Source organism: Schistocerca gregaria, chromosome X (assembly GCF_023897955.1).
Source record: "Schistocerca gregaria isolate iqSchGreg1 chromosome X, iqSchGreg1.2, whole genome shotgun sequence".
In the NCBI taxonomy this organism is placed as follows: domain Eukaryota; kingdom Metazoa; phylum Arthropoda; class Insecta; order Orthoptera; family Acrididae; genus Schistocerca; species Schistocerca gregaria.
The window spans coordinates 469,383,461-469,410,162 of record NC_064931.1 but is presented as its reverse complement, the minus strand read 5'-3'; the positions used below and the strand labels follow the sequence as shown (position 1 = coordinate 469,410,162).

The 26,702-nt window shown below is 44.0% G+C and overlaps 1 protein-coding gene and 1 non-coding gene across 11 annotated transcripts in view; one reads left to right on the top strand and one right to left on the bottom strand.

Moving 5' to 3' along the window:
- LOC126297914 (thrombospondin type-1 domain-containing protein 7A-like) overlaps positions 1 to 26,702 on the bottom strand; it is a 1,219,654-nt gene that overhangs the window by 180,121 nt on the left and 1,012,831 nt on the right. For all 10 annotated transcript variants that reach the window (XM_049989225.1, XM_049989222.1, XM_049989223.1 and 7 more), the window contains 2 exons: positions 17,954 to 18,178; positions 1,693 to 1,887 (listed from right to left, as the gene is read on the bottom strand). In XM_049989225.1, the coding sequence (XP_049845182.1) occupies positions 1,693 to 1,887; positions 17,954 to 18,178 (420 nt within the window). The remainder of the gene's footprint in view (positions 1 to 1,692; positions 1,888 to 17,953; positions 18,179 to 26,702) is intronic.
- On the top strand, positions 11,738 to 11,812 carry Trnas-cga (transfer RNA serine (anticodon CGA)). Its single transcript has one exon. It is a non-coding gene; the product is annotated as a tRNA-Ser (tRNA).

Genomic DNA, 26,702 nt, shown 5'->3' with positions numbered 1-26,702 from the left:
AGGCATGGTTTCTACTGGATTTGTGTTCTCTATCGTGTGGTAGGCAGGTACAGGGGTGGACAAAAATATGGAAATATCAAAAACGCAATACATTATCATGTGTAATACAGCGTAGGAAAGGCTAGCATTCAAAACGGTTTTCACTTGTCTCGGAATGGATAAACACAGGTGCTGTATGGTTTCTAAGCGAATATGATACCATTCTTCCTGAAAAACAGTGGCACGTTCAGGTACCCATGATGGGCGTGGATAGCGATCGCGCACCTTTCTCTCCGAAGTAGACCACAAAGTCTCAATAATATTGAGATGTGGTGACTTTGGTGACCACGGGAGATGTGATAATTCACCCTTGTGGTCACAAAACCAGTCCGGGGCGATTCGAGCTGTGTGAACAGGACCGTGTCATCTTGGAATACAGCATCACCACTGGAGTACAAACATTGCACTGTGGGATGTACCTCATCAACCAAAATTTTCATATAATCCTTGGTAGTAGTGAGACCTGGCAAAGTAACTCTGGGGCCCATGGAATACAGCGATATGCTCAAATCACCATAGACCCTCCGTCATGTTTCACTCGTGGGACCAGAAACTGGAACAGAATTGGGAAACAGTGTGAAAAGAGAGTCATCCGACTAAAGGACATTCTTCCATTGCTCCAAATTCTAGGTTTTATAGCGTCGGCGCAATGTTTTCCTGTTCTGGGAATTTCATTGCTAATGCGTGGTTTTGGAATTACGGCTCACCCTACAGTTCCCTGCTTATGGAGCTCCACTCATGTTGTTTTGGTGTTGACAGGGTTTACGAATGGGACATTCAGTTCTGCAGTGACTTGTGCCGCTGTCGGCCTCTTTATTTTTCATCACAATCCTCTTCAACGACCATCCATCACGATCACTCAACAGAAACTTTCCTCCGCGTTGTTACTTAGCGGATGTTGTTTTTCCGCTTTCCCTGTATGCTGTATAAATCTTCTACACGGTGCCTCCTCAAACATCAAACACTTTGGCTACCTTGGTTACGGAAGCGTCCACCAAACATGCACCAACAGTTTGTCCATGTTGAAATTCACTGAGTTCCGACATAACACACTTGGTATTACATAGAACACTCTTTTGACCACCACTGATACTTGCAACGTATTGACGACATTGCACAGATGCCGTTCGTGGTCAGGTACAGCAGCGCATCCTGCAGGATTGGTTAGCATCTTCATTTATGTCCAAGTAGGCGTTTACCGTGCTGGCTCTATATTTTGTCCAGCCCCTGTATCTGTCAACCAAAGCAGTATTTCTCAAGATGTGTGTGTAAGTACGTCCCGACTGACCAGTTAGGCCATACCAAGTGTGAGTTTATGCCGAACCAAGAAGGCTTCCCTTTTCCCCGGGGGCCGTACTAATTTCAGCGGAGACTAGGAGGCGTCAGAACCGAGGTGTCCTGTTTAAGGAATTAATATCGGGACGTGGAGATTGAAATACAGAATAGATGACCTTTATGACTATGAAATATTTATATATGCTGATTATCAGTATCGCAAAGAATGTAATATATGCGTGTAATAATTACTTAAGTGATTTCCAGCGTAATATGTGAAAAACTACAATGCACTTAAAATGTTTCTACAGACATTACATTACACCATAGTTTTCGTTATTTTTGCATAAAAATATGTTTTAAGTTTCGCATTGTTACCAATCAGTTCGCGTGTCCTCTTGCTTTTCAGGCAGCTGTGAGTGCACGGAGTCCATTCTGACCACTCGGAGACCACGCAGTTATACGTACAGTCAGCGTAGCAAGGCTCTGAGGTTGCCGGAATTTTTGGGTGTTGCTCGATGCAGTTGCTCGGTTCCACTTTGTTCATGCGATGTTTGGGGTTACACCAAACAGCTGGAAACACACAAGCACATGTTACTGAAAAAAAAAAAAAATAAAAACAGGCCATGACACTGAAAAAGAAAATTATTTGATTATGTTGGATGAATATGTCTTCTGTAGGGGAGGGATAGATTACAAGAAATTTCTGGAATGTGGAAATTGTCCTTAAACGAAGTATGCCATTCTAAAAACCAAGAGATGTCGTATTTTATGTCTCTACCGAGCGCAGGCTTGGAAGAACAATGATGTTTTCTTGGTATGAATTGAAGTGTGGTGTGGTGTGCTGCAGACACATTTCTTTCTTACTATTTTTTTCTTCTTACTTACTATTTTGCATCCTGTTTCCTGAATGAGACTAATGTGGTTTGTAAATTGTTAAACATGGCTTTCCAATTTACATTCGTTTAAAGTACACGAATAACTCAAATTGCTCGCTAACGAAGCACAACAGGCCACAGTTTCTTCTCAGCACAGGTACACGCTTGACTTGAAAGAGCTTTTCCCCTGGTCCGACTGAAATATCTGAGTTGATGATATTGACACAGCAAGGCAATCAAACTAATGTCAGATAACACTCCTTCTGAACTTCTAAGAAATTCTATACGTTGTAACGGTAGGGGGAAGGGGTTTGGTGTTGGAAGATACTGTTGTACTGCTTCATGCTAGACGACGGGCAGTCACGCAAACATGAACACAGGTAGAAACACTGTAACGCAACGGACTTGGGCTCTACAAAACACGGAATGCAGGACAACAAATAGTACCATAAAATGTGAAATGGATTATAAGATTTCCGCAGCGAAAATATATTTCAGACAAGAGACTGAGATTTGGTTTATTATGGTTATAGTTACTTCCGTACTTTTATTTCTAAATAAAACGAAGTCCATACACGATAGAACAGCAAAGATAGAACATACGTAAAAGAAATGTGTTGATTACGCTAATATTGGCTGTCCATAATTGTATGAAATTTAAAGTGAATATCTTGTTTTTTTATGCACTATTGCCAGGTATACACTGTGTAACAGATGAATTATAAGTAATGTGAGGTCCTTCATGCTTTCTGCCAGTTATCTAGTATGAACCGGTACAATAGTATCTTCCAAGACCAACCCAACTTCCCCCTTACCATTTCAACTCTCTTTACACCCTCTTAGGCGCATACATTCCTCAGGCCGAAAGCAAATAATTTAAGGTTAGTATGTATAAACTTGCATATATACTGTTGCTCATTTAAATAGCGATGTAACACCAAGAAGGAGGACAGGAGGAATATAAGAATTAATTAGTCGGTGATTTGGGAATTTATAGGGCGATGAAGTCAGTACGCAGATTTACCACCTCTGGCAGCAGCAATGGCTCTAACCCGGCTGGGCACTGAGTCGAACTGAGCTTGGATGACAGTAGGGGTACGTCAATCCATGGTTTTTCAACTTTGTACCAGTGTTCATCAAACGTAGTGGTTGGCAACTGGTGGAGTGGTAATCTCTCGGCAGCACATGGCGTGATGTTTTCAGTAGGTAAAAGATCTGGGGACCGTTCTTGCCAGGACAGCAGTCGAAGACTCTGTGTCGAGGTAGGTTATGATAGCACGGAAAAAATGCGAACTTGCGTTAACTTGTTGAAAGATGATGTTACAGACGCCTCGAAACCAAGGCACAGTCACAGGCTTTAACACGTTATAAATGTAATGACCGCCGTCCGAATTACCGTCTATGAAAACCAGGTATGATCGTGTTGAGTCCATTCGACTATGACAAATGTAATCTGGCAACATCTAATGCACTCAGAACAACCACGTACGGTACGTCCATTGTGATTCTCTACGCGGAACCGAGAATCGTTTGTAAAGACGACGTGGAGACACTCCTGTGTCCAGTGTTATCACTGACCACGTCAGAGGAAGCCTCAAAAGTGGTCGCCCTGCTGATAGTACGCGGTGCTCCGGACGGAGCAGCACAGTCCGCGAGAACACTTGTCTTGCTGCAAATAAACCCATTTTCTGCCTCAAGGTACGTAACGTTGCAGTACGGTCCAGCACTATCGAGCAGTCAATATTTCTGTCCTCTCAAGCACTAGTCGCGTGGTTATACAAAGATCATGCATGGCACTGAGAACGCGTCCTCATGAACCTGTCAATTCGTACTGGAATGACAGTTGTGCGATCCCGACCGACGTGAGCAGCAATGCTGTGGAACAATAAAACGCTGTCTCGATAGGCCTCGATCCTGCCGCTAACGAATTCCGACACGTGCTCCTAGAATTTTCGCTTTCTTAGAAACAACTAATATTCCTATGCGTAATCTTTTCTTACACACGGTTTTCTTCCGAAGAGCCGTCAGGCGCATTTTCTCTGGTGTTTCGGCAGTTATTTGCAATTTATTCTATGAAGAGTTTAGCTGGCGTCAGCCCAGAGAAATCTTGCTCATCGTATCTTTCATACGGCGTCCAGCGTCATCGGAAAGCGTCGGTTTGTTTCATATTACAAACAAAATGGTTTTTAAAGTGGATTTTTATGTGCCCATTCTACAGAGTGGTTCCAAAATAGTCTAGTGCGATATTCATTTTATCAGTGTGTTTTAACAGGGACAGTAAAACATGAAGAATAACAACTGCTCCATCAGCGACACCAGAGCCCTGGCCCAAGCTGCCTGCTACCGCCACACAGAAGCGCTGCTCAGGCGTTGTTGGAGTACTGTTCCTTCTACGGGTTTTACTACTCATATTAATACATATCGATAAAACGATTAACGCACTTGAGTAATTTGGAACCGTTCTATCGAATGCGAGCGTAAAATTTCACTTTCAAAAATAATTTAGGTTGTAATAGGAAACAATCCCACACTTTTCATCGATTCTGTACGTCGTGTGAAAGACATGATAAGAAGGATTTCTTGGAGCTAGCTCTGGCTACATCCCACAGAAAATAAATTGCAAATATCTGTTGAAACACCAGGAAAAATGCACCTGACGACCCATAGGATAGACATCTGGTATACAACGTGTAGATAACGTTACTTCTGCCTACTTTGTGAGGTTGCGTTGAAATACTACCCTCTTCCCCATCCAAGCATTCAATGGTCTTCACTCTAATTTGACGTTTGTCTTGGTGGTACTGCAACTTTAATGGCCAGCAGTTATCTACAGTATATTGTAAGTAAGTACCAGTCGAAGGTAGAAAAGCGCCAAGTACATCGCGTGCATTATAAATAAATTTTATAAGTACGTCACTGTGATTGACAGTAGCGTGTTTGCTAGAAGTGAATGTCTCTCCCCTAACCATTAGTCATCTTTTTGTAGACAACTCTGCACTAGAGATACTATAGTGGGACAATATTTAATAAATAAGCGCTCCACCCTCGCAATTAAGAGTTTATCTGTTGTGCCCGAATGAGTTATGTTCACTAAAATGAAATTACAAAGAACTTTTAATGTCTACCTGCAAAATCCTGCAAATATATTGTCTGACTTTCTGTTTATCGGTCGTACCGCCGAATCTCTGTTTAACATGACTACATTTCAGCAAACAACCACGTTACATCATGAGATGCGCGTGGCTTTTTATCTCCCGGATCTCGCCCGGGGACGTGTTCACTGGTCATCGTATCCGTTAGTGTTGTACCCGCATCAGAAGCCAGTTCGTTGTTGTTGCAAGGCATCTCTCTTCGATTTTTAATTAACCGAAGTGCGGGTTCCCAGTCCGTGCTAAGGTTGTAGCCGCAGTCGCGGTTGATGAATTTGTCGTATATTCGTATTTCAATCGATTCTTTTATTGACACAGTTCCAATAGCCTGCAGTTTGCGCCAGGACATTTATACTGTTGTAATTCATTATCTGTAACTGTGAGAGGCAATGCTCTGCGGTTCCAGATTTTCTTCATTGTATTACTCGAATGTAGGGTTTGAAATACTGTCTATATTTCATTACAACTAACAGCGACGAAACGTTTCAAGGGATATCGATACTATCAGTGAACAACCCGAGAGTGCTACTGAAACTATCTGATAAATCTTTTATGTATATTGCGATCATTATCTGTTCTTTTACGCTCCCTTTCGGCATCTCACAAGTTACTGTCGGTTCTATTGAAATTTAAATGTTACGTATTGGGTTCTGTCAAAGATTCTTCGAGTCAACGTATATTTGAAATTATACTTCGTAGGATCGTATCTTGGTTATCAAATGAGAGTGCGGTACGGTGTTGCTTTTCGGAAACATGCCTGACGTACTACATACTCGGTTTTGTCTATTAATTAAAAACATATTGTGCGCGAGAAACGTGAGCTGTGTTTCACACTGGTGATGGTGGTGTAACACAAGCTGATACACTGAGAGTATATTCTTTTTCACGAGGAAGTACACAACTTTCGAACAGAGAACATATTCCAGGGCCCTGCACAATATGGACGTTGGTTTGCAATTCTGTACATAAGCCACTCGTGACCTGCTTGCAAGAAGGTCTTTTGATAAATTTGAGATAGAAAAAGAGCTAATTCCACTGCATATTTTTAATGAAAAACTCTCATAGGAATTCAGTTACAATCTAGGCCCGTTTTCACCTCGAGTAATTTTAACTGAAATACGCACCAAGAGTCTACGCCGCAGCCAAACGGCAGCTATTAGAAAGTAATAAACTGATTAATTGGGTACGTAACTGTTAAAATTGTGGGTTAGGCCAAATCGACAACAAATAAGCGTACTTAGAGGCTGGACAGGAAACACCACTGACGTACGCTGTCATGTTCAGTACCGATGCAAAAGTCGAAATGTACAGTCGCTTATCCCTGGTGAAATTCAGGTTTACACGAATAGGGAATTAGGAGACACGATTTTCATCTATCGTATCATCTCTCTTAGAGGAGACATCGACGCGCATTATCTTTCGATAATCATTCCAGCATCTGAAAAAAGCAGTACAAGTGATATCACAAAATGTCCATAAAGCACAATGAACTGTATAGACTCCCTGCCTTGGAATAAGAGGTTCCTGCTCATGTGGGTAAGTCTCATTCGATAAGCAGTCGATTAGTTGCACGAGAAATGAGCGTCGTGTACAGTATTGTGAGAATATTGGTATGGACACAGCAGTTACTGCCATGCTGTTCGCAGAGGGTGCAAGATTTAATTTATCATGAAATCGGACCTCGCGTTATATTGAGTTAATGTTGGTACGGCGCTATACACGAAGGTAACAAAATTCGTGGACTACTTCCTAATACCGTGTCAGATCTCCTTTTTCCCGACGTAGTGCAGCAGCTCCACGTGGCATGGGCTCAACACGTCACTGGAAGTCCCATGCAGAAATACTGAGCCATTCTCCCTCTGTAGCCGTACATAATTGCAAAAATGTTTCCGGTGCAGGATGCTGTGCACGAACTGACCCCTCGATTATGAGCCATAAATGTTCGATGGGATTCATTTCGGGCCATCTATGTGGCCAAATCATTTGCTCGAATTGTTCAGAATGTTCTTCAAACCAAAGGTGTGGGCCGGTGATATGGCGCATTGTCATCCATAAAAATTTCATCGTTGTTTGGGAACATTAAGTCAGTGAATGGCTGCAAATGATCTCCAAGTAGTCGAACATAACCATTTACAGTCAGCAATCGGTTTAGTTGGACAAGAGGACCCATTCCGTTTCATGTAAACACAGCCCACACCATTATGGAGCCACCATCAGCTTGCACAGTGCCTTTTTGACAACTTGGGCCCATGGCTTCGTGGGGTCTCGGTAACACTCGAAACCTACCATCATCTCTTACTAACTGAAATCGGGACTCATCTGACGAGACAACGGTTTTCCAGTCGCCCATGGTCCAATCTATATGGTCACGAGCCCAGAAGTGGCGCTGTAGGTGATGTCGTGGTGTTAGCAAAGGCACTAGCGTCGGTCGTCTGCTGCCATAGCCTGTTACCGCCACATTTCGTCGCACTGCCCTAACGGATAAGTTCGTCGTACGTTCCACATTGATTTACACGGTTATTTCATGCAGTGTCGCTTGTTTGTTAGCACTGATAACTCTACGCAAACGCCGCTGCTCTTAAGTGGAGGCCGTCTGTATACGTGCATATCGCTATCGCATGTCTTTTGTCACCTCAGTGTAAAGACCTCGGTTCGGTGTGGACGAGAGCCCCAAGTTTCCTCAGGTATACCAAATCAAGCTGAAACAACTTACTGATGATCAGACCCTGTACATCTACATGATTACTCTGCAATTCACATTTAAGTGCTTGGCAGAGGGTTCATCGAACCACAATCATACTATCTCTCTACCATTCCACTCCCAAACAGCGCGCGGGAAAAACGAACACCTAAACCTTTCTGTTCGAGCTCTGATTTCTCTTATTTTATTTTGATGATCATTCCTACCTATGTAGGTTGGGCTCAACAAAATATTTTCGCATTCGGAAGTGAAAGTTGGCAACTGAAATTTCGTAAATAGATCTCGCCGCGACGAAAAACGTCTTTGCTTTAATGACTTCCATCCCAACTCGCGTATCATATCTGCCACACTCTCTCCCCTATTACGTGATAATACAAAACGAGCTGCCCTTTTTTGCACCCTTTCGATGTCCTCCGTCAATCTCACATGGTAAGGATCCCACACCGCGCAGCAATATTCTAACAGAGGACGAACGAGTGTAGTGTAAGCTGTCTCTTTAGTGGATTTGTTGAAGCTTCTAAGTGTCCTGCCAATGAAACGCAACCTTTGGCTCGCCTTCCCCACAATTTTATCTATGTGGTCTTTCCAACTGAAGTTGTTCGTAAATTTAACACCCAGGTACTTAGTTGAATTGACAGCCCTGAGAATTGTACTATTTATTGGAACTCATGTGGACCACCTCACACTTTTCGTTATTTAGCGTCAATTGCCACCTGCCACACCATACATGCAATCTTTTCTAAATCGCTTTGCAACTGATACTGGTCTTCGGATGACCTTACTAGATGGTAAATTACAGCATCATCTGCGAACAACCTAAGAGAACTGCTCAGATTGCCATTTAGGTCATTTATATAGATCAGGAACAGCAGAGGTCCCAGGACGCTTCCCTGGGGAACACCTAATATCACTTCAGTTTTACTCCATGATTTGCCGTCTATTACTACGAACTGCGACCTTCCTGACATGAAATCACGAATCCAGTCGCACAACTGAGACGATACCCCGTAGGCCCGCAGCTTCATTAGAAATCGCTTGTGAGGAACGGTGTCAAAAGCTTTCCGGAAATCTCGAAATACGGAATCAACTTGAGATCCCCTGTCGATAGCGGCCATTACTTCGTGCGAATAAAGAGCTAGCTGTGTTGCACAAGAACGATGTTTTCTGAAACCATGCTGATTACGTACCAATAGATCTTTCCCTTCGGGGTGATTCATAATGTTTGAATACAGTATATGCTCCAAAACCCTACTGCAAACCGACGTCAACGATATAGGTCTGTAGTTCAATGGATTACTCCTACTCCCCTTCTTAAACACTGGTGCGACCTGCGCAATTTTCCATTCTGTAGGTACAGATCTATCGGTGAGCGAGCGGTTGTATATGATTGCTAAGTAGGGAGCTATTGTATCAGCGTAATCTGAAGGGAACCTGATCGGTATACAATCTGAACCTGAAGACCTGCCCGTATCAAGCGATTTAAGTTGCTTCGCAACCCCTAAGGTATCTACTTCTAAGAAACTCATGCTAGCAGCTGTTTGTGTACCAAATTACTGGAACTGATACGTTTCATCGGCTGTCCCCAATAGTTACACACATATTCTTTGAGATTAAGAGGGGGTTTAGCAAGCCAGTTGAGGTGCGATATGGTGCCTGAATGTTCATCACACGGGTTGCGTCATTTTGGAAGATGGGAGTTTCCACAGCATTTTCTTCAAGTGCAATACTTGGTCACCGAGAATGTTGAAATAAACGTCGTCGTTCATGTTCACGACTACATAAATGGGTGGACTCAATTCATGTTTCGTGAAGCATCACCAAACAATCACAAAATCACTTTCGGCTGGTATTACATTCTACCCACACTGGGGTTTAAATAGCTCACTCGGCAGTTTGTGCACTGGACTTGTTGCAACCTTTGAAAGGAATCAATATCGCGACTATTCGTACCGCACTACACGCCCTGCGTCAGCTACCGTCTCGTTTCTGTGTCATCTGGTCTACTGAAGACGTGCAACTTGATGCTCCGCCGTGAGAAATGGCACATTGAGAGGTATCCAATACAGTATTTCCTTTGCATGCAGTTTTCTTCACAATGTTCGCTCTGATACAGGTTGAGATGGACCTGTTTTAAGTGACAGTAGCTATTCCTGTCGGGTTTGAAATAGATTTTCTTTTTCCGATCCCTGTCCGTCTGAAAATTTCGCGACCGTTGTTTCTACACACTGTTACTTGGCTGCGAGTGGTACACTGCACCTTTAGACATGTAAGACCGTCCACGTTGATACACGGACAAATCGAACAATTTATTTCAGGGTGTGATCTTGGGCACGTCCAGTCGCGACAGAGCCTTTCTGCCATTCTGTCACGTCGACCTAACTTGCCCCGCTGAATCTACGCAGCCGACTGACACATACACATCGCTCCACTGCCACGAGTTTCATCAGGGGTGGAGGATCACACAGCCGCCTGTTACCAACCATATATCATCTACAGCGGTGCAAAGCGATTAGTGGGTTCTTATAAATAAGTGACTTATACAATTCCTGACAAAAATGTGAACAATCCAGAAGCGTAGGAGGAAGTGAAATGAAACTTTACGAGTTCAGAGGATATGTGACGTTATTTCAGAGATTAAAAATTGAATAAAAATTATGAAGAACTTGGCAATATGATCCCACATATCAGTATGATGTTGCAACCACTCTGGACTGGATGCATGAACTGATTCAGGTGGGATAGGTGTCACAAGCCGTTGTATCCTCTACTGTAGCAAGTCGGCCCACAACTGTTGTAGCTGGTCATGGATATCTTTAATACTGGCACTGGGAAGTGGTTGATACATATTTTATCGGAAACAGATCTGGGGATTTTCATGGTCACAGGAGTACCTCAACGTTACGAAAACAGTTCACAGAGGCATTTCCATGTTTGAACTAGCATTTTCCTATTGAAAAATAAAATCATGATACTACCGCATGGAGGTAACACGTGCGGACGTAGGATGCCCGGGTCGTGTCGTTGTGCCGTCAGAATTCCTTCAGTCACAGCCAGCCTTGACCTGAAGTCACATTCACCCGCTGTACCTCTCCAAAACATTGGGAGTAGATACCTCCCCCAAAGCCGCCGCTATACTCGCCGACGATGGTCATCTGTGGTAGTGCAGAACCGCCAGTCGTAGCTGAACACAATGCGACGCCACTTAACAACAGTTCATGCTTTCCAGTCATTGCACTTCTCCAAACGCAGTGTTTGTGTTGTGGCGTTAACAACAGCCTTCGCACGAGCCTGTAATTTCCTAATTCGGATGCTAGCGGTGTCTGGGTAAAGGAGTGAGATGACTCAGAATGTTGCATGGAGTCCATCAAATAATGAAATTTCCACTCTGCACCGGAGTGTGCGCTGATCTGAAACTTCCTGGCAGATAAAAACCGTGTACCGAACCGAGACTCCAACTCGAGACCTTTGCCTTTCGCGGGTAAGTGCTCTACCGACTGAGCTACGCAAGTACGACCCACGACCCGTCCTCACAGCTTTAATTCCGCAGTACCTCGTCTCCTACCTTCCAAATTTCACAGAAGCTGGAACAGTGGAATGTTAGTTCTGCAAGTTTCGCAGGAGAGCTTCTGTGAAGTTTGGAAGGTAGGAGACGAGGTACTGGTGGAATTAAAGCTGTGAGAACGGGTCGTGAGTCGTGCTTGGGTGGCTCAGTCGGTAGGGCACTTGCCCTCGAAAGGCAAAGGTCCCGAGTTCGAGTCTCGGTCCGGCACACAGTTTTAATCTGCCACGAAGTTCCATTCCATTGCATATTATCCGATGGCAGGCGAAGACGTGAAGGGGTTACGATGTGCCTGGTGCACAATATAGCATCCATCCCTTTGTGCTGGACACACGCGGTAGACCGGAACCTTGGCGACGAGTCAAGCAATCAAACATCAAGCCACTGTCATATCTGAAAGCTCCTCCGATCTGGATATTGCACGATTCGACCAGCAGGCGAAATATGGATCCACAATGAGGCTCTTTCAGACTTTGGCAGCTGCTAATAGCCCTGTATCAGACGAATACGTGGCTCTAGAGAACAGAAATGAGCTCCATATTCCCGCTGTAAACTCGCCAGCGCGTCCTGTGACGTCGTCTCCGAAATCGCTATCTCCGTGTGCCCGTAGACGCGACCCGTGAACCGCTGCCGCAGTCCACTAGTCACATGAGTTTGTTGTCAGGTACATGTCGACTCGTCTCGCTCAGAGAGGAGAGCGAGTACATTAGTTCGCAAGTATAGCCTAACCGCTACGTACGCAACCGTTTTAAAGAAAATTTCCGCCATTCAAATGTAATTACTGTTAATTTATTTCACACAGTCGTGACTGGGGCTTTATACCCATTCTCAAGTCACAAAATTTCCGACTTTCCTAAATGGCAGATGCAACTAATACATCAACACAAAGGCTGACCGGTTACAATCAACATTGTTATTTTTATACATAGATTTATGTAGATAAAACTTGTTTAAATATTCAGAGAGTATCTGACAATTACGTTGACAAATACACACTTTCGAGGCGTTGCCGTGTGTGTTACGACAGAACCTTGAAACATGACACTAAGGATGCTGTGCAGTTTCTAAATGGTGATTAATTATTAAAAGGCCGTGCGGGGTAGCCGCGAAATCTAAGGCCCCTTGCCGTGGTTCGCGCGGCTCCCCTCCCCCCCCCCCCCCCCCCCCGTCGGAACTTCGAGTCCTCCCTCGGGCATGGGTGTGTAAGTTGTCCTTAGCGTAAGATGGTTTAAGTTAGATTAAGTAGTGTGTAAGACCATCTGATCCCGAAACCCGGTCAATTCACCTCGTCACTAGTACTTTACAGCAGAAAGATCACGTACTCATCTTAGGTACTAACAGTACTAGGAATAAGTCGAGACTAGCCTTACGCTCCAGCATGCTTCACGAGACAAAGAGTCGTCAAATATGAAGCGACTGCATTGCTACAGTTCTCAGACTCGCCACACGGATCTCCAGCGGGAGGGAAGGAAGTCCGCTAGCATTGATTTCTCAGCGGCGCCTTGATTTGTGAAGTATGCAGCCCGAACAATAGTCTCGTACTCGCCCCGTTTGTGATCTCAACGTAGCACTTCCGTGTCATTCAGAGTGATCACGAAACATTTGACTCTGTTCACATCCAACCAGTCCTGGTAACAACACTAGTCACGAAAAACGCTAAAGCAGTTTTATGGCCGTTCTAACCATGCCAGAGAACTGCTACTCTAAATATCTACACTCATGTTAAAAAAAAGGAACACCTTGAACGATATTGATATAACATGTACATTAGTATGTTCTGCAGAACTGATTAGTATTTGAACCATGTCGGCCAGCAGGTTCGCGGTCAACATCTATATCGCGGCGCAGCATCACCTGCCAGTAAAATGTGCTGCGGCTCTTGTTTCCGCTATAAATCGAAAGTAATGGATCAATGTGACTTAAGCACACGTGCCGGATGCCTCGCAGACGTACGCGCGAACCGTACCGTCAAATCAGAGTTTGAAAGAGGGACCGTTATTGGCATGCGAAAAAGTGATGCATTCATGCGGGAAATTGCTGATCGTGTGGGACGAAGCGTTTCGGCAGTGCAATGGATTTGTGCACAATGGTTCACGGAAGGCCGTAGAACACGACGAGATGGGTCAGGTCGCACCACCGAGACCATCCCCGAGATGATCGACACCTCATTAGAATTGCATTGCTGGACAGATCTGCGTCCTCCTCGGCTCTGGAGCAGTAGTGGGACAGTGTAACACATCTACATCTACACATACATGGATACTCTGCAAATCTCACTTAAGTGCCTGACAGAGGGTTCATCGAACCACCTTCATAATAATTCTCTATTATTCCAATCTCGAACAGCGAGCGGGAAAAAGGAACACACAGCTTTCAATGCTAGCTCTGACTTCCCTTATTTTATTATGGTGACTGTTTCTCCCTATGTAGGTCGGCGTCAACAAAATATTTTCGCATTCGGAGGACAAGTTGGAGATTGAAATTTCGTGAGAAGAGTTCGCCTCAACGAAAAACGCCTGTGTTTTAATGATGTCCACTCCAAATCCTGTACCATGTCCGTCACATTCACTCGCCTGTTTCTCGATAATACAAAAGACGCTACTCTTCTTTGAACTTTCTCCATGTACTCCGTTAATCCTATCTTGGAAGGATTCCACACCGCTCAGCAGTACTCCAAAGGGGATAGTACAAGCGTACTGTACGCAGTCTCTTTAGTAGATCTGTTGCATCTTCTAAGTGTTCTGCCAATAACACGCAGACTTTGATTCGCTTTCCCCCAGCATTTTCTATGTGTATTTTCAAATTTAAGCTTTTCGTAATTGTAATTTCTAGGTAATATATATATTTGAAGAATCAGTCTCAGTTGCGCAAATTTTCTGGTCTTTACCAGGTTTCTGCTAAATTAATCTAACCTTCTTCAGAAATATAAAATTACTATAACATACCATAGTAAGGCACAGTCAACATTAAAATTAAAACCTATAGTACCGTGGTATCATGTCGAATTAAAACTACTTAACTGAAGTCCAGCCCCGGCATCTCTTCACCACACGGTCGGTTGGCAGCAGCCTAGATTAATTTAGCCGAAACCTGGTAAAGACCAGAAGATTTGCGCAGCTGAGGCTGATTCTTAAAAATATTAGTTTATCACAGTTGCTGGCAGGGCTGCAGTATGCTAAAAATTCTTAATTTCTAGGTATTTAGCCGAATTTACGGCTTTAGATTTGACTGATTCATCGTTTAACCGAAGTTTAAAGGATTCCTTTTAGCGCTCTTGTGGATAACCTCACACTTCTCGTTATTTATGGTGAATTGCCAATTTTTGCACCTTACAGATATCTTTTCTAAATAGTTTTGCAATTTGTTTTGAACTTTTGAAGACTTTAGTAGACGATAAACGGTAGCATCATCTGCAAACAATCTAAGACGGCAGCTCAGATCGTTGTACTCTATCAGGGGTGACGGTCCGTCGACTTTTATTACGGCAAGTGTTATGCGCGCACATCCACTTCTCCTCCTACCTATGACGAATGTGCATAAACACGCTTGGCGACAATGATGTATGGAACGAATGGCATCGGATAGTGTTTTCGCACGAATCCAGATTCTGTTTCTTTGAAAATGATGGCCGCATTTTGGTTTTCTGCAGACAGGGGCAGCGGCATCACAGTGACTGTATTCGCACAACACATAAAGCGCCATCTCAAGGCCTTATGGTGTGAGCTGCTATTGGGTACAACCACAAATCACAGCTGGTGCGTGTCCAGGGCAATTTGACCGGTGCGAGATACGTGAATGACATCCTGCGACCCGGAGCCACAGTCTTTCTGCACAACGCTCCAGACGCCATTTTTCAGCAAGACAGAGCATAGCCACATGCTGCTGAACGAACACGTACCTTCTTGGTATCACAGAATGTCAGTCTTTTGCCCTGGCCCGCCGGATCACCAGACTTGTTGCCAATCGAAAACGTGTGGAATACACTGAAACGACGGGTGCGAAGCTGTGACACAATGCCAGCAGCCACAGATGGAACTTTGGAACCAGGTGAAGTGCAGTGTGACACCTATATCACAGGACGCCTTTTGTGCCTTATACGCGTCTATGCCATCACTCAGGGAGAGGTTGTCATGGTCCATGGCAGACTTTGTGCCTACTAAGCAACAGAACACATGCTATACTAAGGTGATTGAAATTCTAATCATTTCTGCAGAACATACTAATGTGCATGTCCTGTGAATATGAACGTCCTATCTCTAGTAGTTCAACGTGTTCAGTTTTTTTTTCTGAAAATTAGTATGTATACTCGCCGATGGTGCGTACGTGTACCAAGTTACATTGACATCGGACCATGTGCTCTGGGTGCTTCACTTTTTTTGTCAGGCAGTGTATTTTGCCGACGAGCTTAGCATCATTTCCGCTAATCTCTCTCTCATTGATGACAGTCGCGGAAAAGTATTCTACACCTACATCTACATCTACATAGATACTCCGCAAGCCACCGTACGGCACGTGACGAGGGGTACCCTGTACCACTACTAGCCATTTCCTTTCCTGACTCACTGGCAAACAGAGTGAGGGGAAAACGACTGTCTATATGCCTCCGTATGAGCCCTAATTTCTCGTATTTTATCTTCATGGCCCTTACGTGAAATGTATGTTGGCGGCAGTAGAACCGTTCGGCAGTCAACTTCAGTTGCCAGTTCTCTAAATTTTCTCTTTAGTGTACCTCGAAAAGAATGTCGCCTTCTCTCCTGGGATTCCCGTTCCGGTTCCTGATTCATCTCCGTGACACTTACAAGTTCTAAAAAACTGCAGCCCCCTTTGAATGTCTTCCTTTAAACTGACCAGGTACAGATCCCAGACACTCGAGAAGTACTCAAGAATTGGTCTCACGAGCGCCCTATATGCGATTTCCTTTACAGATGAACCATTCTTTACTAACATACTCCAGACGAACGGAAGTCGACCATTCCTCTTCCCTAGCACAGTTCTCACATGCTCATTCCATTTCATGTCGCTTTGTAACGTTACGCCCAGATGTTTAAACGACGTGACTATGTCAAGCAGGACACTAATAATGCTTTATCCAAACATTAATGGTTTATTGTTCCTACTTATCCATATCGACTTACATTTTTACATATTTAGAGGCAGCTGCCATTCATCACACCAACTAGAAATTTTGGCTAAGTCATCTGGTATTCTCCTTCAGTCACTCAATTGCGACAACTGACCGCATCAGCATCAGCAAACAACCGCGGATTGCTGCCCATCCTGCCCGCCAAATCATTTACACTGAGCAGCCAGAGCATTATGACCACTGACTTACTGTCGATATAAACCTGACCAGGCAATAGCACCTTCACCTGGTGAGGAATGTCTGATAGTCAGACACACGCACGGTGCATGTAGTACCAGTGAGACTTTAATGCTGGGCAGAGTACAAGTGTGCCTGAACGCACAATGCTACGAACACTCCTAACGATGTGCTTCCGCAGCCGACGACCCATGCACTGCCACTGTCAAACCATGATTTCGACAGTTACCTCTGAAATGGGCACGTGACCTTCGACACTGGGCGTTGGGGCAGTAGCAAAGCGTTGCGTGGTATGATGAATCCCGAGACTTCCTTCATCGTGCTAATCGAAGGTCGCGTATTTGTCGTCTTCCAGGGAAACAGCTCCTTGTTACCTGTACTACGGGACGGAGAAGAGCTGTCGGCGGCTTCACTATGCTCTGAGGAAGATTCATGTGGGCATCCATGGGTCCAATGGAGCTCGTGCAAGGCACCCTGATGGCCACGGAGTATCGTAAACTGGTTGCAAACCACGTACACCCATTCATGGCGATCAGTTCCCGGCGGCAGTGGCATTTTTCAGTAAGACAATGCACCATGTCACAAGTCCATAAGTTTGATGGAGTGGCCCGAAGAACCCTATCGAACAAATCTGGGATGTGACTGAACGTGGCGTCAGAGCTCACCGCCCCCCATCCTGGAATATGCGGGAAAGAGGTGACTTGACTGTGCACATGTGGTGACAGTTCCTTCAGCGACCTGCGAGGACCTCAGTGCTTCAGTGATACGCTGCGTCGTCGCCATTATCCGTGCCAAAAATGGACATATCGGGTATTAGGTAAATGGTCACATTGTTCTGGATGATCATTTTATGTGTTGTATATTCCCAAAGAGAGACCACAGAAACAGTTATCACGTTCAGTTACTCCTTACGATGGTGATAACAGAGACTGTCAGAAGTTCCTGTAATTTATCAAATTATAATCGACAGCAATCCCGAGAATGGTATATACGAATGACAGAAGGAGAATAAAAATTGTTTCCAAGTCACACCCCTGACGCGGTATCCGACTCCGCACTCGACGTTGTTGGGCAGCTGGCAATCAGACCAGTTGCCGACGCCCCAGTTGAAGCGGCGGCAGCGCGCGCCCGACAGCGGGCAGGGCCGCCAGTCCATCAGCTTGCCGCACTGCTTGCCGCCGTTCTCGGGCGGCTGGATCACCAAGCGTCGTCGCAGCTGCGCCGGCGCCAACTCCTGCTGCGACGAGTCCGGCGGGGCTGCAACACGGCGGAACTCTGAAGGTGGTGCGATCTGCCAGCACAAGACACTGCTGACACTATCTAAAATATCAGCTTGTAAATTGTTAACACCAACACACAGGGCGGTCAGGAACAGTCTGAAAAGCTCGTAAGAGAGTTGCAGGGTGTGTTGCTCTCAGAAATAGTTATAAAATGTAAACTTTCACTACTGGAAATATCATAGTGAATAATTGGAGACATGGCAGAACGGAACTATGTCGTTTTCACAAGCATCCGAAGATTCAGTTTGCCGTGGAGGAGGAGCCAGGCGGAAGATTAAATTTTCTTAATGTGCTACTTTTCAAGAAACAAAATGGTAAAAATTTAGAATGCTTGGTGCTTCGCAGCTTTCAGATATTTATTAAAAGACATCTGTTATACATCATGATCTACACTAGAAATGTTTTATTTGCCAAAATCGGTTTTCAGGCTCACAATCCATCATCAGTAGCATATTATGCATTTCTATAGCAACAACATGTTTGTCAGTTAATACCATAGGTTCTGAAATATAATACACAGTTTGTCATGTATGTTTCTGCTGTCAAATTTTAGGCAGTTACAATTTTTGATAATGTTTGACATAATCATCATATAGAGTAAACATAAAAATTACGTGTTTACTCTATATGACCGTTATGTCCAACATTATCAAGAATTGCCACTGCCTGAAATTTGACAGCAGTAACATAAATGAAAAACCGTCTACTATGTTATAGGACATATTTCAGATCCTATCGTATTAAGTGACAAGCATGTCATTGCTACAGAAGCGCATACTGTGCCACTGATGATGGGTTATGAACCTGAAAACCGGTTTTGGCTAATAATGCATTTTTAGTGTAGCTAATGGTGAATAGTAGATGTCTTTTAATAAAGAAGATGGTATCTTCGGCCATACAATTTACCGAAAAGCAACGTACACATGCTGTTACCTACACAGGGATTCGAATCACCAACGACAAGAAATCAGCAAATACGAGGCATCATAAAGGCATTGGAGGATAGAGCAAGGAACATCCGTGAACCAGAGATACGTGATGGAGAATTAAAACATCTCACAAGTGCACTGGTCAAGAATGGTTATTCATCCGCTGAGCTAAAAAGAGCCTTCAGAGACCCTTGCCAAAATCGCAGCGATGCACAAGTGTCTGTGAAATGGAAAGTTTTCCTGCTCTTCATTAAGGACGTTATTGACCGCCTAGGAATTTTTTTGAGAAAAACGAAAGATGGAGGTAACTTACAATCCCCCCTCCGTCCCGGAAGGTACAGGATCACCTAGAATTGGCCAAAGATGCTCGGAAACCGCTGGAAAATTGAAGAGTTTGTAGGATTCCATGTAGCTGTGGGGAGGTTTACGCGGGTAACGCAAAAAGTACGGTGAAAGCACGACTAGAGGAGCACAAATGCTATTGTAGAATGGGAAGACTGACAGATCAGGTACTGCGGAACATGCTTTGGAGGCAACAGACCACCAAATTCATTTTAATATGACTCGAGTACTGGCGACCACAGGCGATTATCATGAAATGTTATAAAGAGAGGACATAGGGACTGTGAAACACCCTAGGAATTTGAATAGAAAGGAGGAGAGCCTGAAATTGAATGACACTTGGATCCAGGTGCTGATAAGGATGTGGACCATTGCACCATGAAGTGAGAGCAAAAGCGGACGACGGCAATCGACAACGGCCAGTTGCGCTCATGTACTCAAAGCGTGACGTCACGCCGCTGCGTTGGAGCGCGCTTGAACAGAATTTCAATTCAGTCAGTAGCGATCCAGGTTATGAAACGGGCACTCCAAGGAGCTACGATCATCCTTGAAAATGTCCTCCCCAGATGGGGACAAAACGTTTGGTTTAAATGTGAAATCTATTCGACCATGGTGTAATAGGCCGAAACATTTTGTTAACTGTGGGAAATAGTTCTTAAGAAAAAAAAATCGATACATTGCGCCGTTTTCGAGTTAATTAGCGTTGAAATTAGGCAATCAGGCCGTTCTGTTCTCAAATTCAAGCGCCCGGTACATGCATTATCGCCAAATTGTTCTTCGTTTTGTTTCCTAAACCAGAACAAGACAGGGATACAAACCCTGGACATGGGGCGATAATAGGGAACGAACCCGAACCGAGCAGTCTCTTGCGCTATCATCTACGCTTTAGGCACAACTGACACAAACTTTATCTGGCGGGTGCTTGAATTTGAGCGCACAGCGGGGTGATTGGTTAGTTTCAACACTAATTAACTCGGAATAGACACGACGTATCGATTTTTTCTGAAGAATTCTTTCTCAGCACAACCGAGCCTGCAATGCCCTTTCAAGCTTCTTACACTGCTTCTGACCATCCTGTATAAGCTACTAACCTATTTCTTAATTGAACAGTTTACACAGTCTTAAGTTCTGTATTAAATACCAATTACATAGCAAGTAATGATTCTAATATGCTGCCTGGGGCCCCGCAGTATACAAAAACAATAAAACAATACTTACTGCTATCCGCACGTGAAAATAACCACTCCTAATCCCTTCGCCACTGCTCGCTTGTTTAGATCCCACCACTGCCATTGGTATCAATCTGTCAGGCGAGTTACAACAAAGTAGACTTTAGCATTAGGATTTCATGCAACGGGTCTCAACAATGAAATCCTCTTAAACTTCTAAGATCATCTGCACACGTCAGCTGTGTACCAGTTCACCAGCTTAGAAACTGGATCTTAATGGATTCTTTACATGGTCACACTAGAGTTGGGACTCAACAATCGAAGTCATTTCCACAGAAAACCTAATACAGTGTAAAAAGCTAATTACTGTTAGAGAATCGAAACAATTCTAAAAACTGTTCTCCTGAGGAATATACGTTGCATGTTGTACTACCAAAACTGTCAACTACATGCAAACACACACACACACACACACACACACACACACACACAGAGAGAGAGAGAGAGAGAGAGAGAGAGAGAGAGAGAGAGAGAGAGAGAGAGAGAGAGGATACCGCGAATCAGGCATGAAATCAATACTAGTTGGGTATCACATTTTTCGTGTTTCTGTTCTATATCTTCTCGCCATTTGGGTGGAAATTTATAGACATTAATACAATGATTCATGAACAGATTCAAATTAATAGTGAATCATACATGTAAAATATAACGACTAGTTTGTCGGTAGGCAGTCACAGCTAGCGGTTCCATTCCAGAATTGTTTTAAGCTTACGAAAAAGGAGCTAGATGGCCGCATAGTTTCCACATAAAGCAAAGGCCTAAATAACGATCCACCGTCAGGACATCTACCGATATTAAACATAAGCTGACTGAAATAATCGGTAAGTCACCCAACGGTAGACGCTGCTGAAGACGGTCAGGTTGGCTGCTGACTATATTCTGGCAATGGCGAAGCCACTGAGGTCAAATTTTGCTACACATGATAGACGGAGCTAATAATTAGATGTAAGAATGATGTATAAATCTTGGTAACATTCTCTCTCTCGACTGAGAGATAACCAGTTTAGATCTTGAAGGTGAAAACAATTTTCATTAGCAAAACATATTTGACGAGGATTGATAACCTCGTTTCTTGTCACTGTGTTGCGCAACAAAATGATTCAAGCCCCGTAACAAAATGCTCCAATCCTCTCCGCAATGTATTATTGTATGACTTGATTATTTCTGACAGAAATAGAGTATGTGTGTGTGTCACTACCCGGTTTCACAGCTTCTCGTTCTGAAACTCCATATTAATTTGCAACAATTAAAAACGCAGCACAGCATTGAACAAGAGCTTATCATAGCATTTCATACTTTGAAGCCACACATCAATCAGAAGTTATAAGAAAGCAGTGCTAAACCACTCCATTAAAAAATACCATGCCTCCGGCAGAGGGCAACGGCGTGTGTTGCGCGCCAGTATATGTGTGTGTGTGTATGTGTGTGTGTGTGTGTGTGGGTATGTGTGTGTGTATGTGTGTGTGTGTGGATGGGTGGGTGGGTGGGTGGGTGCGTGAGTGCATGCTAGATGATTCCTAAGTTGCAAATGTGTCGGTACCAATAATACGTTTGCAAATGTATCGTGTGACTCGATACTTATCATTTACCGAACACTGTTAGACCTGATAATTGGACATTAAATAAGAAGAAATGAGATGAAAACGTGACAAATAAAATAAAGAACGAAAGTAAACTGTTTATTATTTCGAAAATATTCGCCACAACTGTTAATAAATTTATCCCACTGTGAGACACGACAGTCAATGCCTCCACTGAAAAATGTTTACGGTTGCCTAAGGAGCCATAATTGTACCCAGGGATGCACGTCTTCGTCCGAAGCAAATCTACGGCCACGAATGCCTTCAAACATATGGAAATAGTGTGGGGAGAGAGCAGGACTGAATGAAGGATGTCTAAGGGGCTCCCAGCCAACTTCTGGAGCGTAGTGGAAACAACCTCTACAACATGGGTGCCGCCCACTGCAGAAGTTTCCTTGGGAAATCCTTTCACATCGTCCATACAAGATCAGGATCTCTCCCCATGCGATTTCCATATCTGTGGAGCTATGAAGATTTGATTCGAACGAATAGGGGGACAGCTGCGTACAATCGTGGTTTAGCAGGCAGTCTTAAACATTTTTCCATGGAGGCATTGACCATCTTGTCTGAGAGTGGGGTAAATGTATTAACAGTTATGGCGATTACTTATGGAATAAAGAACAGATTACTTCCTTTCTTCCCATCTGTCTCTTTTGATTTCACTGCCTCTTATATGTACGGCTATAGTATTTTTGTGTGATTTGTTTTAGTCTATGCAAAACTGAGTTCTTATCTACAAATTGCGTATTTGTAAATCTTATCCATATGTGTATAATGATTAGGTCAAAGCTCTTGTTGTGCCGTTCACTCGAGTATCGATTGGCTTCTTGTGTTCGAAGTAAGGTGCATTTGAAACAGAAGGCTTCTTTCCACTTAGATTTATTTGATACGTTAAATATTTAGTTTATAAAGTTTGTATTTAACGGAAAGCCATCACAGCTCGTGAAAATACTAGTACTTCCAATACATTACCAGTATCACAATGTTTCTTCCTGTCAACAAATTCAAAGCCAAAAAATATGTGTCAGCGGATACTCGCAGTACGTTTGTGACACAGACTCTACTGTTTGTAAACAGTGAAACACTAAAAGAGAAACTTCCCATCGCACTTCCCTCAGATCTAGTGGTAAGATGGCCCAGTGGCTAATCTATCGAAAACTGCACACAGATCAAGCACGAAAACAGGACAAAAATGTACTGAACTGCGAAAAAAAGCAAAATAAAAATACTGAACGGTCCAAACTTAACAAGTGCAATATCGAGAAGGCTTGAATAGCCGCGGTGTCGTCGTTAGCTAGCACGGTAGCTCAGCGTGTTCGGTTACAGGGTTAGCTGCCCTCTGCAAAAAAAAAAGTTGCCCTCTGGAAAAAAAAAATCCACAACATTATGACCTGTCCATCGGGGTACTGATATGTTTGTTCTCTTTTTTTAGTCTTGGCAGTTGTCATACTATTCATTGGTTATAGAGTATGAGTCATGTCGTAACAATACGTTACCGTCGCAAGTAAATGTGATGAACAGTGACAGCAGGCGGGATACCACATAGACGTCCCACAGAAATTAAAGCAACAAATAAACACGTCTGAACTACGTTACAACAAAGGAATTCAAGAGTCAAAACCTCAAAAAGGCAACAACGCAGCTTCGAAAACGTTAAAAGCTTGTGTTTTGACAGAGCACAAAGAAATTGTGCTATTATGAAACTGTTCATTTGTTGCAGCTTATGTGACAAAGTATTATTTTTCATAATTTCCTTAGGAGTGATCACTTTCACATTCATATGAGCATCTAAATCGGGCAAGGAGGCGTATCTCACTCACTTACTCACCAGGCGTACAAACTAGGGGCGTCGATAAAAGATTCCTATCATATTCCACACGTACTGTCACTAATGCCATGTATGACACACCAGACGTGTTTTCCGGTGGAGGATTCGGTTGACTTGTCACCTTTTCATCAAACGTTTGCGATTCCCATTCGAAAGCCACTTCCTTTCGGCTGCTAATAGAGCAGTTGTGCAGAATCAACTGTCATTATAGGTCCCTACCTTACACCACCCTGTTGCAAACGGATGTTACACCACGACACAGAGACAAATTTGAATAAGGTGAACAGTGAAAAATGAAATTGACACTAGGGATGTTTGAACACGGCTCACTTGCTTGGCAGTCCAACAAAGTGACCACTTACGAACGACGCCGTTGCTCTTTTGAGTCTGCTCTATATTGCACTTCTTGTTCTTGAACCGTTCGCTGTTAATATTTTTCTTTTTCTTCACAGTTCTGTGCACCTTCTTCCTGTTTTCATCCTTGATCTGTGTCCAATTTTTGACGGGCTGACCACTGGGCTCTCTTACCACTAAATATGAGGGGGGGGGGGGGGTGCCATGGGAAGTTTATCTTGTCAGAAGCAGTTGTTTGCAACACGCCACGATAAGAGGACGTGTAGAAAGCGGAACTGATTTAAATGGCAGAGTTGCAAGTAGCCCAAAAGCGCCCTTTTTGTTTGACCGAACAGATGAGTGTTACGCAACGCTCAGTTAATGCAGAGCCGTCGTACGAGGTGGAAACTTGTAACCAAATCCCGCTATGCCTCGCCGACATTACAGTGTGGAATATCGACATATGAGTGCGTTCGAACGGGGCTGAATGAATGGTCTCCAGGAGGCGGGTCTGTCGTTCCATGACATTGCGGCTCGTGCAGGGCACGCTGCTTCAACAGTGAAGCGTATGTGGAACCAGTGGAGAGAAGAGGGCCGTACACAGCTCTGACAAGATACTGCACGACACAGTCCGGCTACAGTGCGAGATGACCGCCATCTTGTTCACTTGGCCGTAACGGCAGAACAGCATATCTACAGTGTTTGTGCGACGTTGGAGCACTGCTGCGGCTGTGGGCATGCCTGCGTCGATGGTTCGATGCAATCTCTTGCGGGCTGGACTGGTGACATACGTGCCATTGCGTCGGCTTCCACTGGCCACAACCCACTAACACCCAGGATTACAATGGGTACATGAACGTGGACACTGGCATGGTGAGTGCCAAAATGCAGTGTTTGCGGATGTCCCGCTTCAACTTGTCCTACAACCAGTAGTGGCCGCCTACGAGTTTGACGCCGTCGTGGTAAACACAGTTGTTTGAGGAACCATCACCTGTAACACGCGATCTCGCCTCCAACGTCTTGAAGGTAATCTGAAGAGCTACCACTATATCAGGGAGGATTTACAGCCTGAAGCACTGTCCCCCCCCCCCCCCCCCCCCACCCCTTGGAGGCTGTTCAAGCCTGGCCGCATGTAGCGAGGAATGTGCAAGCCTTCTTCGAAGACCGACGAGCACCACTGCTTCCCTGGACTACCTGTTCGCGTGACGCGTCGCTCACACAACATGTATTGGGTATTGTGCGTCGGCAGCTTGTTAGTTAAGGTCCTGTTGCAGCCACAGTTGATGCTTTGTGGATGCGCCTACAAACTGCGTAGCAGAGTATTCCCCAGCAGCATATATAGGTGCTCTTTGATACCATGCCACGACGCCTGGCAGCTCTCATTGCACCACGTGATGATGCTATTCCGTACTGCATATCCACAATCGCAGTGCATGTACCGGTCTGTAGTGCTGATCACTTGTGTAGTGCCCTGCCCTTAATCAGCGGAATAAACTTCATTGTGATCACATATCTCGGACTTGGTGTTTCACTTTTTCCAGACAGCAGTGTATCCTTCAAGACGGTCCGATAATTAGACCACAGGCAACTTTCAAAACGTAGACACTAATATGTTGAAAAATTGTTAGAAGTGTCTGAGAATTTTTTCCTTAGAGCCTGATTGCTCCTTGCATACTAAAAATGGAGAATAATTAAAAAAATATTTTTATCTGTGACAACATGTGTTGCCTTAAATTTTTTGTAAGTCATGTATTTTTATGTGTGAAAATGTGACTTATGTTACTTTTCATCTCTTTGTAATCCTGATAAGAAATTAAGACTACCGTGTGTGACATAACTGGTTGGTTGCGTTTGTTTATACGTGTAATGATCCACCTCCGAAAAGTTTTCAGGTTTAAAACATCTAAGTGTTCGAAGATTTCTCGCAATCATTGCTAAGGCAACTTTATAAATTCACCCATTTCTGCAGTTTATTACCTAGAGCTCCTATTTTAACGAACACGAATGCATGAAAATCTGCGAAGGATATTAAATGGCGTTGACGTGCTGACGTTCTGACAAATGAGAGAAAGTATTTTCCATTCGGGAAGTAATAGCCGGAAGACATCAGGCCCTTGTCATGCGGCACTGTTAAACGAAAGAATTTACGTGCCCCTTGGTTTCCGGAATTTACAGCGGACGAAATGAGATGAAGACCGCTTGATACGCGCGGTGAGGTCCGAAGGTTTTGTGAGGCGCTCGCGTCGAATACGAGCCCGTA